Source organism: Aspergillus ambiguus (assembly GCF_047715705.1).
Source record: "Aspergillus ambiguus strain CBS 117.58 unplaced genomic scaffold BDV59scaffold_48, whole genome shotgun sequence".
Classification (NCBI taxonomy): Eukaryota; Fungi; Ascomycota; class Eurotiomycetes; order Eurotiales; family Aspergillaceae; genus Aspergillus; species Aspergillus ambiguus.
The window spans coordinates 23,951-41,393 of record NW_027395561.1 but is presented as its reverse complement, the minus strand read 5'-3'; the positions used below and the strand labels follow the sequence as shown (position 1 = coordinate 41,393).

Sequence of the window (17,443 nt, the reverse complement as noted above, 5' to 3'; positions counted from 1 at the left end):
GATCTCCTTCACTGGTAATACAGTGTGTCTGGGCTGGGAGGCGGGGTGAATGGGCCAGAGGTGTGCCGTCTTGAGGTTGTTAGCGGTGTTCAGTCACGCACATTTGTTTCGCTGACGTCGTGTGGGGACTGCCGCTTGCCCAGACTCAATTCAACTATGGGATTCCGCGTCTGTACTATGAGTACATCTCTACACTCGACACACGAAAATTCTTAAGAAACACCCATTAACTTTTGTGTAGAATCATATACTACCTACAAGGCGGCATCAAAAAAAAGAATGACCGTACTGTCTCCCAATACCAGAATGGGAACAAAACACAAACCCGACGCAGAACGCTCGAAGCAATGCATACTGTATCTGCGATCACGCCAGAAGATTAACATTAAAAAAAAAAAAGCATATTGACCTAATCATGTTCATGAAAAATTAAAGTGCCTCCTGTAGCCCATCGTAACAAGGCAGAATATCATCGGGGACCGAAACCGGAAGTACATATCACATCATGTACAAGAAACTGCTCCAGAGCAAGATCAAGAATTAATCAGAACATAACAGACAACGCTCTGACGCTCAGCGTCAGCCCGCGCAGGCCTGCTATCGGTAATTGGCAACCGGGAAGGTTTTCCGGTCCCAGGTGTTCACCTGGAATTCGAAGATGCCGTCAATGGTTGCAATATACCTGGAGACATTAGTACGTTCCTTTCCCAGTGGGTGTGTCACATACAGAGTCCTACCGTCCGCGCCCCATCCAAGTCCCGCGGTGCAACCCGGGTCTTGGTCTCTGTGCCCAACTCCTAGACTTCGGTCCGGGAGCTCATTCAAGATGTTTCGGATCCAGCGGGGCGAGCGGTTCTGCTCGAGCCCCAGTAATTGTCGATAATGTTGCTCTTGCTCGTTGTCCCTGTTGTGTGCTTCGTTGATGATCCGCCGCTGTCTGCGCAGCCGTTCAGCGGCCACATTGGTTCTCAGTTCGGTGTTCGAGAGGCGTGACATGGGCTCATGTCGGATTTCCGATGTGCTCGCTTCTTCCTCGCGTCGCTGACTAGAGAGAGATCGACGATCGTTCCGTAGTCGGGGGACCAGAACTTCGGGTGTGTTGGAGTAATCAAAGTTTGCGGACGGGCGGCCTAACATCCCATGCGACTGACTGCTCGCACCCACTCCATTGCTAGAGCTATCGGATGTAGAATCAGAGATGTGGGAATGATGGTTGGGCGTCGTCGACTGAAGCGACGGGATCTCCGGGGGCGAAGCGGTCCAACTGAGCGTGATACTCGGTTGCGATTCTATATTTGGACCATCCGTATCGTGACCTCGAGTTGGGGTCTCATGACGGGTGAGTGTGGGTATATAGGACGGCCGGTGTCTGAGGCTGTGTCTTCCGCTCCCGGCATGAGCGGACTGGCCGTCGTGAGACAGGTCATGGAGCAGATCGCTCTGTCGAAACGGCGAAGTAGGACGAGAAGTTCGATTAGGTACGTCTGTGGAACCTTGAAACCGTGGGCGAGGTACAGAAATCGGGTTGGCATTGGCCCTGGCTCGCAATCCCTCTTCTAACCTCGACGTCCAGCGTGCTGTGTTCAGAAACTCGACAATTAACCTCTCCCGCTCTGTGAGGTCCTGAAGCAATGTGTCCCGCAAGGGGTGATTTCCAAGCGGAGCTCCAATCCGACGGTTGAACGTACCCTCTATAGTATCAACAGGTCCCCGGGAAGTCTCGGGGGTCGTTTCGCGGGTACTGTCGATTTCGGGCTCTGTCGACTCGTCCACTAACGGATCGGTACGGACGGTCTGGATATCCTGCTCGTTCGTGTCAAGGTCGAGGATCTGCCGGCGGATGAATGTCTGGCGTACGTCGGCAACGCCCGCCCTGCCTTTGTCCTCGAGCCACACCAACAAATCCCACGGCTCAGGCGCGAAGGCCATGCAGCGCACAGCGCCGCCAGTAATGGAAGGTCTAGATGATTGGAAATGACATATGATCGAGTCGTTATCCTCGCTTCCGTTGGAGGTGTCGCGAATCGTTTCCACGTCAAAAACGATGATCATCCCGGACTGCGCCCCAATCGCGCAGAGCCGACTGAATTGAGTGAACGCGACACTGAAACAGCATCGGTCAACCAAGCGGGAGCCAAGATCCATTTCAATGCAGCGAAGAAGGTCCCAATTCCACCCGGTGAGCTTTTGACCGCCCTCCGTCAAGACGGTGGTGCTAAAGTCCCGAGTGATGTCATAGAAGTATGCGCGAGGTTCATCGCTCACCGCAGCCAGAGTCCTCGAGTCGGGTGAGATGATCGCATAGTTCATGCTCTCGGTATGTTCCAGGACCTTTAATACCTTTGCGCGTGTCAGGGAGTAGACCGTTACCGTGAAGTTATTGTTGCTGTCGGAGCTATCAGCATGGTATGAGCGGACGGATCCCGACGGGTCTTACCTGAGGATCATCACATCCTCATCTGCTAGATTTTTGTTGTCACCCGGTAACCGATGGATGGTGACGGAGTTGACGATGCTTCCGCCGAATTTATGTAATTGGACATCGCGCAATGGTCTCCCTCGACCATCGGGGTTGCGTTGGGGTTCCTCGCCGGCTAACCACGATTGGTTGACCCTCCGGAGACCATCGATATCAAGCGGAAGCGCGCTATCAACCTCCACGGAGCTCGGGGCGGGGGAATTGTCACGAACCCGCACCGCCTGGTCGGAGATTTTGATAAACGCACACTCCCCATTGTCCGAGCCACCGACTCCGATCCAGCCGTAACCAGCGGTGAGACAGCGCGGTTCGAAGGGGATCACCGCTATGGTCTCCCGCTTCTTGGAGGAGATGTGAATCGCATAGATGACTCGGTCCACGGCGACATAGATGCGATCAGGGTCGGCGGTGCTGATGTAGTTGTGGAGCTGTAGGTGACTATGAAGGTGTCAGCGAGGTGCACGGTGCGGAATGATAAAACATGCAGAGAATACAGACAAGTTCGGGATCTTGAAGGGAAAAAAGCGTCTCTTAGTGGGAAGAAGAAGAGAGTCGGTGGGATGATGACTGGGGGAAGAAGAAAACAGGTTAGTAGGTGAACACGGCATGTTGAGAGTTGAGGAACTGGAGAGGACCAACGGGAGAGGCGAATCGGTCGTCATGGTGAGAGGACTAAAGTGACATGGTCGAAGGTATATAGTTGGAGATGTCACACCGCTATAGCGGGAAAGGATGATCGGCGGCGATGACGGGAGGACGGCGAGAAGGTTGGAGGTTGACTGGAGTGGCGACAATCAACGTAAGAACCCTAAAAGGCCATCAAGAGGGTAGTTAAATCGTAGAGAAGAAGGATCAGAGTGAAGACAGCGCAATGGGGGAATTAAGAAGAAGAGAAACGGCGCCCACTGCTGCAGTTTGCTTGTTAGAATTAAATAAAATCGAGGGAAAAATTATTAAATATTAAAAAATAAAATAAAAAAAGTAAGTAGGGACCTCAGTAGCTTGGAGCTAAGCATAGGATGCACTAGAACGGGGTTGTAGCCCAAAGCCCTTCAAATTATTGAATTCATCGACTCGCTGGGGGATGACGTAAGACCTGGTCCAGTCTGGGTTTCCAATCCGGGGAACTCCCGGCGGCGAATGCGTCCATCCACGCCGCATCCAGTCCAGCCCATTGCATTCTCATTCCACCATGGGACCCTGATATGTTCACGGACGGTCGTGTCCGTTGGATTCCTGGCTCGCAATGGAAAAGGTCGAAACTCTTCTCCTGTGTTCGGTGTTGGTCGAACTACTCGATGGTCACGTGCCTTCTTCTCCCACAGTTCCCCCGAGTCTCTGCATCTACCCGGATCAAATCTGTGCAGAATTGACTTACATGGAAGACATGGAACACAGATACTCCCTTGTAGATACGAGCGTGACAGTCTCCCTGACCCCTTCGTTCGCCTACCCGTGTGACTGGAATTCGATTCCGTTTGGGTGCTCATGCCCAGGGCTACAGTAGAAGCGAGGACAACTCAGACCCCAGACTAGGTAGGTACATAATCTTGACGTTGGTGTGCTGGCAACTGCCCTGGTGTAGCGATAGATCCAATAATTGGATTAGAATATCCCACTGGGACTATTCGATAGGTACCTGATGGCGGTGGGCGATTTTGTTATGTATCGATCGTGGATTCCCTTTTGACCAAATCTAACGAGTTATGGCTACGTTGTGAGACAAGTGCCTGACGAACTACCGGAGTACCCCGTACCACCCCCGAGATACCGCCTGGTTGTGTATCTGAGTCCTACGGCTATGGCGGAATATATATATCCGGGGTAACCGGATATGCAGATATGCGGTCAACCGAGCTGTGCAGAAGCCCGAAGATATAGCAACTATCACCTTAAACCAAAGAGCAATACGACATCTTAACATTCTGTCTTTACGCCTTGCTGGGTACAGACTTACTATGTAGATGACCAGTGAGTATGATGTGGGTGGTAGACGGTCATGACATCACACACAACCACCGTCAACAATAGAACGAACCAAACCACTACCTCATCCCTTCACTACCTAAGATACTACGTAGTCACTTGACCAACAATGAGCCATCAGCCATCTTCAGCTTAAGCACATCCTCCTGCGTACTCAGCAGCTGAAGGGCTTCTCGTACCTGCTGGCAGAATCAGTGGACCCCAGCCAGCCCCCGATTGGCTCGGTTACTCAGCGGTCTAAAGGAAGGTCGGCTATCATTGGCTAACAGCTGCGCTGCCGTGATTCTACCAACTTCGACGACGGGCCGAAGCTCTCCGTGCAATTTTTCCAACTCCTTGCCGTCTCCTTCTTCCTGACCTGAAAAAAACCTCATCCTCCATCCTCTTCCCCCCCTATCCTATCCTATCCTATCCTCCCTCTTCCATCTCCCTCTTTCTTTTCTCCCTTCGATTGAATCGAGAGGAGTTCTTCCATACCCTTTTTTAATTCCCTGTATTATTTATTTTAATCGAATCACAATGTTCCCCTCTCGTCTCTCCCGAGCGGTAAGTTCTTTCTGGATCCTATTCCGTCAACACCCATCAACCACCCCATCATCAATCCATCCAAATTCACCACACTGACTCTTCGCCTGCCTTTCAGATCCCGCGCACCGCTCAGTTCGCTCGTGCCCCTGCTTTCAGAGTCCCCGGTGCTGCTTTCCGGAGATGGAACTCCACCGAGGGTGGTGAGGAGAAGGTGAAGGGCCAGGTCATTGGTATTGACTTGGGTATGTTGCCTCCAAATTATCCATCCCGCACGTTCCAAGAGTTCCCCTTGGCTAATGGCTTTCTACAGGTACCACCAACTCCGCCGTCGCTGTCATGGAGGGCAAGTCCCCCAAGATCATTGAGAACACCGAAGGTACGTGAAAAATTTTTACCCCGTCGCCGATCCACGGGAGCTTGGGCCCCAAACAATCACAAGATACTAACCCTTCAAAGGTGCTCGTACGACGCCCTCCGTCGTCGCTTTCGCTGAGGATGGCGAACGTCTTGTCGGTATTGCTGCCAAGCGTCAGGCCGTTGTCAACCCCGAGAACACCCTCTTCGCCACCAAGCGTCTCATCGGTCGCAAGTTCACCGACCCTGAGGTGCAGCGTGACATCAAGGAGGTTCCCTACAAGATCGTCCAGCACACCAACGGCGATGCCTGGGTTGAGGCTCGTGGCCAGAAGTACTCTCCCTCTCAGATCGGTGGTTTCGTCCTCAACAAGATGAAGGAGACTGCCGAGAACTACCTCAGCAAACCTGTCAAGAACGCTGTTGTTACTGTCCCTGCCTACTTCAACGACTCCCAGCGTCAGGCCACCAAGGATGCCGGTCAGATCGCTGGTCTTAACGTCCTCCGTGTCGTGAACGAGCCTACTGCCGCTGCCCTGGCCTACGGTCTGGAGAAGGAGGCTGACCGTGTGGTCGCCGTCTACGATCTGGGTGGTGGTACCTTCGATATCTCCGTCCTGGAGATCCAGAAGGGTGTCTTCGAGGTCAAGTCCACCAACGGTGATACCCACCTTGGTGGTGAGGACTTCGACATCAGCCTCGTCCGTCACATCGTCCAGCAGTTCAAGAAGGACTCTGGCCTTGACCTCTCCGGCGACCGCATGGCCATCCAGCGTATTCGTGAGGCCGCTGAGAAGGCCAAGATCGAGCTGTCCTCTTCTCTTCAGACCGAGATCAACCTTCCCTTCATCACTGCTGACGCCAGCGGTGCCAAGCACATCAACCACAAGATGACTCGTGCCAACCTCGAGTCTCTCGTGGACCCTCTCATCAGCCGCACCGTCGAGCCCGTCCGCAAGGCTCTGAAGGATGCCAACCTCCAGTCCAGCGACATCCAGGATATCATCCTGGTCGGTGGTATGACCCGTATGCCCAAGGTCACCGAGTCCGTCAAGTCGATGTTCGGCCGTGACCCCGCCAAGTCTGTCAACCCCGATGAGGCTGTTGCCATCGGTGCTGCCATCCAGGGTGCCGTCCTGGCTGGTGAGGTTACCGACGTCCTGCTCCTGGATGTCACTCCTCTGTCTCTCGGTATCGAGACCCTGGGTGGTGTCTTCACCCGTCTGATCAACCGCAACACCACCATCCCCACCAAGAAGTCTCAGACCTTCTCCACTGCTGCTGACTTCCAGACTGCTGTCGAGATCAAGGTGTTCCAGGGTGAGCGTGAGCTTGTCAAGGATAACAAGCTGCTCGGAAACTTCCAGCTTGTTGGCATTCCTCCTGCCCACCGTGGTGTCCCTCAGGTCGAGGTCACCTTCGACATCGATGCTGACTCCATCGTCCACGTCCACGCTAAGGACAAGTCCACCGGCAAGGACCAGTCGATCACCATTGCCTCTGGCTCCGGTCTCTCCGACTCCGAGATCCAGTCCATGGTTGAGGATGCCGAGAAGTACGGTGCCCAGGACAAGGAGCGCAAGGCCGCCATCGAGGCCGCCAACCGTGCCGACAGCGTTCTGAACGACACCGAGAAGGCCCTCAAGGAGTTCGAGGACCGTCTCGACAAGGCCGAGGCTGACCAGATCCGCGAGAAGATTGCCACTCTCCGCGAGTTCGTTGTCAAGAACCAGTCTGGTGAGGGCACCGCCACCGCTGAGGAGCTCAAGCAGAAGACCGATGAGCTCCAGACTGCCAGCCTGACCCTCTTCGACAAGATGCACAAGGCCCAGTCCGAGCAGCAGCAGCAGCAGGGCGGCGAGTCCGGCCAGCAGGGTGAGCAGAAGCCCTAAATGTACTACCATTGATGCCACCCGGTGAGCTCCCGGGTGGTCTGTACTTCTTTTTTTTCCCCTACTCGTTGCATTTTTTGATTTCTAGAGATTCCTCTATTCGTGGGTTTTCACACGGACATGTACACATACTGGTAGCTTCGACTCTGTGCCTTCTTCGGTGTATGGGTGTTATTGTTTATCTATTTCCTTTGTACCGGAACTTTTTACCTTCTCTGTTCACTCCCCTTCTGCCGTTTGTGAACGAGCGTGCGGGAGGAATTTTGTCTTTGGATAGGAGATGGGATTTGACTCCTACCATTGCTGTAACTTTAATGACATAACGGCTGGGGGATTTCAAAAAAGGACGGACGTGGTGGGTTTGAGTTTTCTTTTTTAGCATGTGACAATAGAATATGAAATTCTCCTCTCGAACGATACGATCACGTAGCAGGAAGCAGATGGTAGTAGGATCAACCGGGTTTACAGTGAAACATCATTTGTCGGGCCATCTTCCAAGCCTTGTGGGCTTGACGGCCGCGTGATGGGAGGAAGTAAAGCCGGGGGGGTACGTGAGCCATTCTGGAACCGTTCAGAATCGCAAGTGGGCCGATAGCGTGTACACGTTGGTCGATAGTGGGAGGTGGAAGCCTCTGACTGGTGAGCGAAAGTACCAGCCACTTTTCACGGGACGGCGAGATGGGGCAGCCTGGCCGATGATAGGGAGGTTTACAGAGGAGAGACTCAGAACGAGTGATGTGATGATGTTGTTCTCTCTGTCTGAAGTTTCCGCATCGGGATTGATTAAGAGCAGGCCAATCAGGGGGCGGGCGGGCAACACCATCAGCCTTCCCCAAGCCTTCCGATGGATCTGGTTGGACGAGCGGTGGCCAACGATGTGGTTGTTTGTTTTCAACTAACGGCAAGGAGAGTCGGGGTTGAGTTTGGGCAAAGTCTACTGGCTGTGGGGAGGATGAGATACCTCATCCCTCTATCTCCTCACTGCGGTGGTGGATGTACGCAGGATGCGATGATGGGGTGGAATGATGGGTGATTCCTTGCATACGCATACTCATTCTTATCGGGAATTCATCCATGCTCCATCGTTTGATTCGATTGGGGTTTCGACGGTGTCCAGGGGTGGAGAAGAGACGGCAACCCGTTGAGAGGAATCCTTGATTGGAATGTCAAAGGAGACTGATGATGTGTGATGGTGAACACTACTGGAGTGGAGCGAGATATGCAGGATTGACACGGTTTCTTTTTTTCTTTTCTTTTCCTCTTTTTTCTTTTTATTTTTTTTTCCCCCCTCCCTGAAAATTTTGGACTCATCCATATCCACCCGAACTAGAATTGGGTAATCAATACATGCACTGGCCAGGAGGATTGCCTGACTTGTTATCGGCTCCATGCAGCAATCCGGTCAATCTCTCAACTGGGGGACGTGCAGCCAAGGCAGTGGAGAGGACAATTCATCACTGAACAAGACTACGCAGGACGTCCTGCCTTTGGGCGTAGGATGTGGTTCCCAATCGGTATTTCTTCCCCTACTGCGTATATCCACAAGAATGAAGCCAGAACCGATCAGAACGGAACAAGAACAAAAGAGCAAACCAAGCGATCCCAAATGAGAAAATCCCAAATAAAACCTACACGAGAAAGCGGTGGGCCGTCAGAATGTGTGGTTCGAGACTCCATCGAGGGGACAGCCCTTGGACGAAACAGGCACTCCTCACGTCCAGCCTAATTTCAAGAGCAGCTCCTCCGCCAGTCATTTTAGATTGGGGGGACTGACTGCTCAACAGTCCCTGTCTATGATTTGTCGATCATTGGGTGTTAATGTATCGGTTCCAGGAATAATCGGTGGCCCGCTCCACTTGGCTTAGTATTACTCTTCCATACGCCATACAGCACCCGATTGAAGATTTTATCTCCATCCATTTTCATCCCTGAGAAAATCTACTAAACTTTGGCCCCCTTCGCGGCGACTCATTCGGGGACTTTGGGTCTTTGGTTGAAACCCCCTTTCCCATCTCTGAATCATTGTCAATCGGACTAGCAAAAGGGAAGGGAGACTTCTGCCGTCGAGCAGACGGATCTTCTATGATCTTCCACATTCCTTCTCATTTAATGGTGTTACATACAGGCAGTAGATCATTGGTGTTTTATTGGTTCTTGGCCGCTAAAAATAAACAATCCGTTTGAACTTTTTTTTCCCTTTTGCTAAATTTTTGCTCATTATTTTCCTCGTTGATTTCGTTTTCCTTCCCCCGTTTGGCATTCTTGAAGCATGGCAGGGGATGAAAAGCAAGCATCTCGACTCCTAGATTTGCCACCGTGTTTGGTGTTCAGGTATTCGCGGATCAAGAAAAGAATCAAAATTTATACATTGAGTGATTGTGTTTGTCACTAGTGTGACAGTAGTCAATTCTTCGGGGGCCCAAGCTGGTGAAGGAATCGAGTACAATCCCGAAGTCCTAGCATCCTACCTAGGTACATTTTTAAACCAAATGCCTTTCCATAGTTTGGCCAGTTATGATGATCCAAATTTACTTTTCCCCAGGGAGTCACAAGATAAGACCGTCCGTCCCTAGGTAGAGGAATAATGAGATAACCCTTGGTAATAGCCCACTAGATTATGATTACTACATCTGATACTGGAGCTCACTAGTGTCCTCTAGGCCCCAGACTCTATCCATGGACTGTTTGTCCCCCAAGCCCAAACTGGTTTTGCAGCTCAGACGGACCAACGAGCAGCCAGCAGACGCTGGGAATTAATTTCTGTGATGATTTTTACGACATTGGTCCTGTTTATTTTGGGGTCTCTGGACTAAAATTATTATTATTATTATTATTATTATTATTATTCTTCTTCTTCTTTGAATTACTTTTCTTCGTACCCTCTTAGAATTTCCACCTATTTTCTTCACTCCAATCCATTAAATCCCTTGCGTCGACCGTTAGATGCCTCTTGCATCCTTCCTGACAACTCTACTGCACACAATCAGCAATCATCGACAGGGAATATCACCCCCTCCGGAAATTTTCCTACGCCTTTAGTTCCAGATTTCGCCCAACGGGGTATCGAAAAACGGGCAGGGTGCAGCGCTAGTGGTCCCGTCTGGGTTTTTCTTCTGCTCTTTTGCTGTACCTACTGAAGGGTAGTTGAATCCCGCGTTTGTCTTGACCTTGACATTCTTGCTTTGTACTGCTGCAAGTGTAAGTTCTTTTCCTACCCACTCGCATCCTTGAGATGTGTCTGCTCCAAACTTTGCCCTTCCTCTTATCTCCTGGCTTATATCACCCTTTGCGCCCTGTCTTTTACTCGCTTTCTGCCTTCTGTCAAATATCTATCGTTTGCATCCGCTTTTCCTCATTCCCACCTTGCATGTCGCCCGCCAGACTACAATCCTCTCCCACCGCTTGACTAATACTCATCCAGACAGTCCTTCATCATGACTGTGGCTACACCCGCGGTGGCCCCAGTCCACGAAAATGGGTTGAATGGGAATGTGTCTGGTCCCCATCACCACCACCACCATCCTCCACCCCAAACCAACATGAATCTACCTCGCTTTCACCCAATTGCCATGAACCCGAACCAACCAGTCCATCCCGAACACATGCCCGTGCCGAATCATTCTCACTTCCGTCCCTTTCCCCCGCCGCCGCCAATGCATGAACATGGTCCTCCGCCCCCCGGGGCTCACCCGGGCCATATAGATCATATCGAGGCCCGTCTGAGGCAATTGGAGCATGAAGAAGCTGCTCGCATGGCTGCCCGTAGTCAACTTCTGGCCATCCGCAAACGCGAAGACGAAGATTTCCGTAGGATGACCGAAAACGCTGAAGCCGAGGAAGAGGTACGGTATCAGTTGTTTGACTTTCTTACTTCCTTTTTTTTCTTTTTCCCCCCTCTAGTTAAACTTCCATTCTAACCAGATACTAGGAACTCCGTAGACAACGGAAACGCCTGAAACGGGAATCCATGGGCTTGGGGTTTAATGCAACCGTGGACTCTCCTCCGCTACGGCCGACGCCTCCTCGCCGTCTGTCCGAAACAAGCGCCGCAACCACCCTTGCATTCTTCAAACAGCAAAGTCCTCCTGAGCCTCGCCCGATTCCCGTCCAAGCTCCGCCGCATCATCCGCCGCCGCCGCCGCCGCCCCAGCATATCCCCCACGACCCCGCCGGCGCCACCGTCCGACGAAAGCAAAAGTACACCATCAAAAACGTGGAAGCCTGGGGAGAGCGTCACGGACGGCCCGCGGCCCATGACCCGTCCGGTCGTGCATTGTGGAAGCGCCCATCCGACGGCAGTCTCGTCTACCTCACCTGCCCGGTCTCCGGCTGCGGGAAAGCCGACTTCGTCACGCTGCACGGCTTCATGTGCCATCTGACCAAGAAGCACAAGGATCGGAGCCTGGGCAGCCAGTCTCGGGCCCTCGAGGTATGCGGCATTGTCTACGACCCCAACGCGCCTCTGCCCCCGGTGAACTCGGTGAACCGGGCATCCACCGAGGAGAGCCGGCTGGAGTCTCCCCACCCGGAGGGCTACCAGCAAGAGATCGAAACCTCCTCGGTCTCGGAGGACGAACAGCGCGAACACCTGGTCAAGACGGAATCGACGGAGCGGCCGCTCCCCCCGCCCACGGCGCCGTTCCCTCCTCCCGATGAACCCGTCAAGGCCCCGAGACTCAACGGCTCCACGAAACAGTCCATTTCGTCGATCATCGACCGGGACCCCGAGGACGAGGCTCGCGAGCGGGCGTCCTCCATCCCCCCGGCCCAGGGCGAGTCTGCCGTGGTGGCCGCTGCGGAGCCAAAACCGGCGGCCAGCCAGGACGAGGCGGAGGAGTGCAAGTCGCAGGAGAGCGAAAAGGAGAATACCGAGCCGAGAGAAGGCCGCGAGACGAAATGAGCTCTGAAGGCGTCTTGTCTCGTGTGTCTGTTCCGTATGCATGGCTTGCATGTGGCCCTGGTGAGGGCATGCATGCATGTGCTTTTTGTCTTTGCGCGCGTTGCATAAATACCCTATTTGTATTGGGGGGGCTTTCTGGAATGATTCTTAATAAGTAATGTTTTATCATTTGGCATTTTGCCCCCGACCCGGGGATGTTGGATCTGGACTTGCCCATCTATCCCCTCGTCTCTTGGCATGAGGACTCCTGGTTTCTCCTTATTGCGATGTGACGCCAACGGCGAACCGGTTGCTGCCGTTGAGGGTGGTGAGATGTCATGCGATGTGCATGCATCTATGTACAGCAGGTAGCATAATGAACGACTGATGCATCTAGTAGCCGCACCCATCCATGCCCGTGAAAAACGTAATAAGAGTAATATCGTATCTTTGCCCCGAGTTACCCCCGCAGCAGCAACAGATGCACCAAATATCCCGACCCCAACTGCAGTTGCGGTCCCAAGACCTCATCGCTCAACCGCCACACGCGGAACACTGTCATCGCCTCGCGCAACCACGCCTCAAACACATCCGGCGACCGCTGCTGCTGCGCGATGATGCAGAGCGTCGGCCGACGCCGTGTCCCCGTCCCCGTCGCCGTGTAACCCGGCCGCAGACCACACAGTTCGGCGCAGGTGCGCACAAACGGCGCAACCAGCGCCTCGTTATAGATACAGTCGCAGGAGAGGAGGAGGTCGAAACCGGGGTCGTCGCCGTCGCCGCCGTCGCTCGAGTCCAGACCCACGCCGTCCTTGAGCGACGCCGCCACGTCGAGCTCCCAGTCAAGCGACGTGAAGGTGATGTTGGGATGGGGGTTGTCGTCTGCGGCGGCGGGGGCGCCCCGCTTCCGCGCGGGGGTTCGGGCGGTCTTGGACTTTGGATTGCGGGGAGCGGGCGCGGCGTTCGTCGCGAGGTTCTCGCGGAGTAGACGCTGGACGTAGGGCTGGTCGGTGGCGATGTAGTGGCGCACGGAGGGGGCGAGGGCGAGGGCGATGAGGCCGGAGATGCCGCAGCCGAGCTCGACGACAGTGGAGGAGGCGGAGAGGAGGGCGTGGCCCCAAAGGGGGTTAGAATGGAGGGCGGAGATCCATTCGGCGAAGAGGGGGGTGATTTTCCAGAGGACTAGTCGGGTGGTTTATGGGTTAGTTTGAGGTCTTGATGTTGTCGTCTTTTCGCTTGAGGTGAAGGGGGTGCAACCTGCGCCGGTCGTTCCGCCTGCACGCGACGATGAGAGCAGCGTCGGCGATTGATGGATGGTGTAGTCACGTCCGTGGATGGGGATGTCGACAGTGGTGGCGCGCGAGTCGACAAAGCCTAGGTTGGCGGAGGGGATGTCTTGCGCGAAGAGGAGGAAGCATTCTAGATGGAGGTGAATATGAGGTCATGGTGGTGATGGTGGTATCGTTGGTTGGTGCGGGGGTGTCTACATCTCTACAACGGACATACCCTCTTCGGCATCTTCGACCTCCTCGCCGATGGACGCGAGGATGCTGGGCAGCTCGTCCATGGGGATGAGCCCGGAGATGAGGGCTGGGTTTAGTTTGGGATCTAAAGCGATTAGCTTGGGGGCTGACCAGGGTCTGACGGTGCGTGCGAGGTGCCATGTCGATCGGTATGAGCTGTGCGACAGGGTCGTCACCTACCAGGGGGAGACCATGAGTGAGGATGGCACACCAGGCATGGAATCAAGTCAATTGATGTCCACCGTACGGAGTATACTTTCGGTCTGTGGTGTTGAAAGATCTGGCGTGGTTGAATGGTGTGGGCGGTGATTGGCTGGCGGGCGGGCGGTCACGGGACGGGGGGATGAATTAGGTAAGAAATGCGAGCGTCCATCATCGATGTGGCCCAAGCTCTCGCTCTGCCTGGACAGTTCTTCGGTGTCGATGACGATCCTCGAGTGTTGGGCGGAAATCCCAACAAAATTTGTTCTCTCTGGCGATTCTTCTTCTGACGGTTGCCAAACCCACGGAAATGAGCTTACCCCACTGGGCCTGTCCGCCACTGCTCCAAGGCAGCCTTCAGAAGCCACAGTCGGTTGGCTGGGACCGCGGCAATGACGAGAGTTCCGAGCTGCGGTCTCGGTTGTGGGAATGGATTAGGTATGATATGAGGGTAATGTAGTTCAGTCAGTGTTGTATCGAGCATCGACAATTCAATAATCAGACAGTTATCTAGAAATCATCTCTATATAGAGAGTCATCTACAGTCCTCCGTATTCTTTGTAGAGGTGAATAGAATCATACATAGTAAGACGAATACGATGTCATGCACGAGACACCTCCGCCCCCGACCTCCTTCTCCTCTCCTCCTCCTCCTCCCAAACTCTCCCTCTTCGTTCTCTTAACCCTCGTGTTCCCCGCATTCTGGGCTCCTCGTTCCAATCTCTCCGATCTTCCCTCTCCTGCTCTCCATTCCTCTCCCTTCCCTCTCTCGACTCATCTCCGGAGTATCCTCTCCGCCTCCCTAGCCTTCCCGGTACGTGCCCTGTTTTGCCGCCACGAACCTCCCTTTTATCCTCGCCACAACTTCGCGCCTGACCTCCTCCCCGCGATTCTGCCCTTCTGCCTCTGACCGTGGTTCCCTCTCGCAGTCCTCCCTTCTTCTCTCTCCATCTCCCTTCCCCCTTCCTTTCACCTAGTCCATCCGCTCCCGAAACACCCGCGCCAAGATGTCCAAGAAAGACGCCCATCTCCAACCGCGCATGGTCAAGAAGCCCCCCTTTTCGGTCGAGGTTCCTGGCTGTGAACCCGTGCCGGGAGAGACTATTCCCCGCAGACTGCCTCAGTCCAAGGATGGTCTCATCCTGAGGCCCTCCGAAGATGTCTCGACCACCTACGAGAACTTCCGCCGCTCGGCGCGCGTCTTCGGCAACGCGAAGGCTGTCGGAAGCCGTCGCCTCATAAAGACCCATGTCGAGAAGAAGAAGGTGAAGAAGATCGTCGACGGTCAGGAACAGGAGGTCGAGAAGGCTTGGACATACTATGAGATGAGCGGCTACACGTTCAAGTCCTTCGTCGAGTATGAGCAGCTGGCCCTTCAACTTGGCGCTGGTCTGCGGAAGCTGGGCATCGAGAAGGATCAGAGGATTCACGTTTATGGCGCGACCAGGTATGTTCTCCGTCCCCCCCGGAATGGCTCATGACTGGCATACTGATGCTTTTCCCGCTTTAGCGCCAACTGGCTCGCCATGTCTCATGGTTCGTGCGGAGCTCCTGTTTGAACCGGACGATCACCTACTGACTGACGACAATCAGGTGCCGCCTCCCAGTCGATGCCCATCGTCACCGCGTATGATACCCTCGGCGAGCCTGGATTGAAACACTCCATCGTCCAAACCTCCAGCATTGCCATGTTCTGCGACCCGAACCTGATCACCTCCGTCAAGAACGTCCTCGGCGATGCGAAATCGATCAAGTTCGTCATCTACAACTCCGATCTGGAGGTGAATCAGGAGAACCTCGACGCGCTGAAGAAGGAATTCGACTATCTCACCATCTTGAGCTTCGAGGAACTCCGGAAACTGGGCGAGGAGAACCCGGTCGACCCCGTCCCTCCGGCTCCCGAGGATCTTTGCTGTATCATGTACACCTCCGGCTCGACCGGTCCCCCCAAGGGTGTTCCTCTCACCCACGCCAACGTCATCGCTGCCAGTAAGGCCCCCCTCCGCCGTCCCGTTGCGATTCGAGCTAACCATCGAGCAGCTGCGGGTGTCAACGAGATCGTTGGCCCTTACATCGGCCCCTCCGACGCGCTGTTGACCTACCTCCCCCAGTCGCATATCCTCGAGTTCATGTTTGAGAACCTCTGCCTGTTCTGGGGTGGTACCATGGGATACGGCAACCCTCGCACGCTGTCCGACAACTCCATGCGCAACTGCAAGGGCGACATCCGCGAATTGAAACCCACCATCCTCGTTGGTGTGCCGGCTGTCTGGGAAACGGTCAAGAAGGGAGTCCTCAACAACCTGAACAAGGCCAACTTCTTCGTGCGAGGCCTGTTCTGGGGCGCCATGTCCGCCAAGAACTTCTTGATGACGACCGGTTTCCCCGGCGCCGGCGCGGGGGCCTCCGTCCTGGACGCCGTTGTCTTCCGCAAGCTGAAGGAGGCCACCGGCGGTCGTCTGCGCATCGTCATGAACGGTGGTGGCCCGATCTCGAAGGACACGCAGAAGTTCCTCTCAATGGCCATCGCGCCTATGATCAGCGGCTATGGATTGACCGAGACCTCTGCCATGGGTGCCCTCAACGACCCCCAGGCCTGGAACCCCGATGCCCTGGGTGATATTCCCGCTTCGATCGAAGTGAAGCTGGTCGACTTCCCCGACGCGGGCTACTTCACCAAGAGCAACCCTCCCCAGGGCGAGATCTTCATCCGGGGAGGCAGTGTCGCCAAGTCGTACTGGCAGAATGAGGAGGAGACCAAAGCTGCTTTCACCGACGACGGCTGGTTCATGACCGGCGACATTGGCGAGTTCGACCGATTCGGCCATCTGAAGATCATCGACCGCAAGAAGAACCTGGTCAAGACCCTCAACGGTGAATACATTGCCCTGGAGAAGCTCGAGTCGGTGTACCGCTCGTCTCCCGTGGTTGGCAACATCTGCGTCTACGCCGCCGAGGACCAGGACAAGCCCATCGCCATCATCGTTCCCGTCGAAGCGGCGCTGAAGAAGATTGCCAGCGACAACAACATCTCCGGGGACGGCCTCGAGTCTCTGGTCCACAACGAGACGCTCAAGTCCATTGTCCTGAAGCAGCTCCAGACCGCGGGCCGTGCGGCGGGCCTCAAGGGCGTCGAGATCATCAACGGCGTTGTCCTGTCGGACGAGGAGTGGACGCCTCAGAACGTAAGTCTCCGTTTCGCCATGTCCCGACCCCAAGCTAACTCTCTCCCAGGGCTACATGACGGCCGCGCAGAAGCTCCAGCGCAAGAAGATCGTGAACCACTTCCAGGCTGACGTTGACCGTGCATACGGCAAGAATTAAGTAGCCCCGCTACTCCCGTCCGTGATATATAGTTCTCCGATGCCCAGCATGTCCTTTCCGCCATTGCGTGACGCGACAGCTATCTGGATGTTCATCTTGTGATCTCGTACTATTACCCCATCTGTTTGTTTATTACTTTTGTCCGTGTCCGATTCGGTTATTTTTATAGTGTATGTCATTATAGCGGCGCACCGCCTCTCATCTCTTAGGAGACGTATAATGAAGAGATGCATGATTGATCACTGCCCCCGTAGTCTCCGTTTCGTCTTCCCCCATC

At 54.4% G+C, this 17,443-nt stretch overlaps 6 protein-coding genes across 6 annotated transcripts; 4 read left to right on the top strand and 2 right to left on the bottom strand.

Moving 5' to 3' along the window:
* Positions 1-209: 209 nt before the first annotated feature.
* Positions 210-3,590, bottom strand: BDV59DRAFT_187551 (uncharacterized protein). Its single transcript, XM_073691235.1, has 5 exons — positions 3,119-3,590; positions 2,978-3,046; positions 2,438-2,917; positions 728-2,386; positions 210-682 (listed from the first exon to the last, which is right to left on the bottom strand). The coding sequence occupies exons 1-5, from the start codon at positions 3,139-3,141 to the stop codon at positions 598-600; spliced, it is 2,316 nt and encodes a 771-aa protein (XP_073543700.1). The 5' UTR covers positions 3,142-3,590; the 3' UTR covers positions 210-597.
* Positions 3,591-3,682: 92 nt separating this feature from the next.
* Positions 3,683-4,246, top strand: BDV59DRAFT_187542 (uncharacterized protein). Its single transcript, XM_073691234.1, has one exon. It carries the CDS (start codon positions 3,726-3,728, stop codon positions 3,984-3,986), a length of 261 nt encoding a protein of 86 aa, XP_073543699.1. The 5' UTR covers positions 3,683-3,725; the 3' UTR covers positions 3,987-4,246.
* A 592-nt stretch (positions 4,247-4,838) lies between these two features.
* Positions 4,839-7,724, top strand: BDV59DRAFT_187541 (Hsp70 family protein). Its single transcript, XM_073691233.1, has 4 exons — positions 4,839-5,011; positions 5,109-5,235; positions 5,304-5,369; positions 5,450-7,724. Exons 1-4 carry the CDS (start codon positions 4,985-4,987, stop codon positions 7,237-7,239), a joined length of 2,010 nt encoding a protein of 669 aa, XP_073543698.1. The 5' UTR covers positions 4,839-4,984; the 3' UTR covers positions 7,240-7,724.
* A 2,713-nt stretch (positions 7,725-10,437) lies between these two features.
* Positions 10,438-12,335, top strand: BDV59DRAFT_123721 (uncharacterized protein). Its single transcript, XM_073686855.1, has 2 exons — positions 10,438-11,081; positions 11,168-12,335. Exons 1-2 carry the CDS (start codon positions 10,674-10,676, stop codon positions 12,137-12,139), a joined length of 1,380 nt encoding a protein of 459 aa, XP_073543697.1. The 5' UTR covers positions 10,438-10,673; the 3' UTR covers positions 12,140-12,335.
* Positions 12,336-12,578: 243 nt separating this feature from the next.
* Positions 12,579-13,685, bottom strand: BDV59DRAFT_205653 (S-adenosylmethionine-dependent methyltransferase; the record flags this gene model as incomplete). The annotated part of the gene is made up of 3 exons (XM_073694680.1): positions 12,579-13,300; positions 13,376-13,537; positions 13,625-13,685. The coding sequence occupies 3 exons, from the start codon at positions 13,683-13,685 to the stop codon at positions 12,579-12,581; spliced, it is 945 nt and encodes a 314-aa protein (XP_073543696.1).
* Positions 13,686-14,465: 780 nt separating this feature from the next.
* Positions 14,466-17,400, top strand: faa4 (long-chain fatty acid-CoA ligase FAA1). The gene is made up of 5 exons (XM_073691232.1): positions 14,466-15,289; positions 15,353-15,378; positions 15,436-15,831; positions 15,883-17,027; positions 17,077-17,400. The coding sequence occupies exons 1-5, from the start codon at positions 14,850-14,852 to the stop codon at positions 17,164-17,166; spliced, it is 2,097 nt and encodes a 698-aa protein (XP_073543695.1). The 5' UTR covers positions 14,466-14,849; the 3' UTR covers positions 17,167-17,400.
* Positions 17,401-17,443: the final 43 nt, after the last annotated feature.

Coding starts and splice junctions, on each gene's coding strand:
- BDV59DRAFT_187542 (XM_073691234.1), top strand. CDS start 3,726: ATGGAAAAGGTCGAAACTCTTCTCCTGTGTTCGGTGTTGGTCGAACTA.
- BDV59DRAFT_123721 (XM_073686855.1), top strand. CDS start 10,674: ATGACTGTGGCTACACCCGCGGTGGCCCCAGTCCACGAAAATGGGTTG. Junction 11,082..11,167: donor ACGCTGAAGCCGAGGAAGAG/GTACGGTATCAG, acceptor ACCAGATACTAG/GAACTCCGTAGACAACGGAA.
- BDV59DRAFT_187541 (XM_073691233.1), top strand. CDS start 4,985: ATGTTCCCCTCTCGTCTCTCCCGAGCG. Junction 5,012..5,108: donor CCTCTCGTCTCTCCCGAGCG/GTAAGTTCTTTC, acceptor CCTGCCTTTCAG/ATCCCGCGCACCGCTCAGTT. Junction 5,370..5,449: donor GATCATTGAGAACACCGAAG/GTACGTGAAAAA, acceptor AACCCTTCAAAG/GTGCTCGTACGACGCCCTCC.
- BDV59DRAFT_187551 (XM_073691235.1), bottom strand. CDS start 3,141: ATGACGACCGATTCGCCTCTCCC. Junction 2,918..2,977: donor CCCTTCAAGATCCCGAACTT/GTCTGTATTCTC, acceptor ACACCTTCATAG/TCACCTACAGCTCCACAACT. Junction 2,387..2,437: donor GAGGATGTGATGATCCTCAG/GTAAGACCCGTC, acceptor TAGCTCCGACAG/CAACAATAACTTCACGGTAA.
- faa4 (XM_073691232.1), top strand. CDS start 14,850: ATGTCCAAGAAAGACGCCCATCTCCAACCGCGCATGGTCAAGAAGCCC. Junction 15,290..15,352: donor CACGTTTATGGCGCGACCAG/GTATGTTCTCCG, acceptor TTCCCGCTTTAG/CGCCAACTGGCTCGCCATGT. Junction 15,379..15,435: donor CTGGCTCGCCATGTCTCATG/GTTCGTGCGGAG, acceptor GACGACAATCAG/GTGCCGCCTCCCAGTCGATG.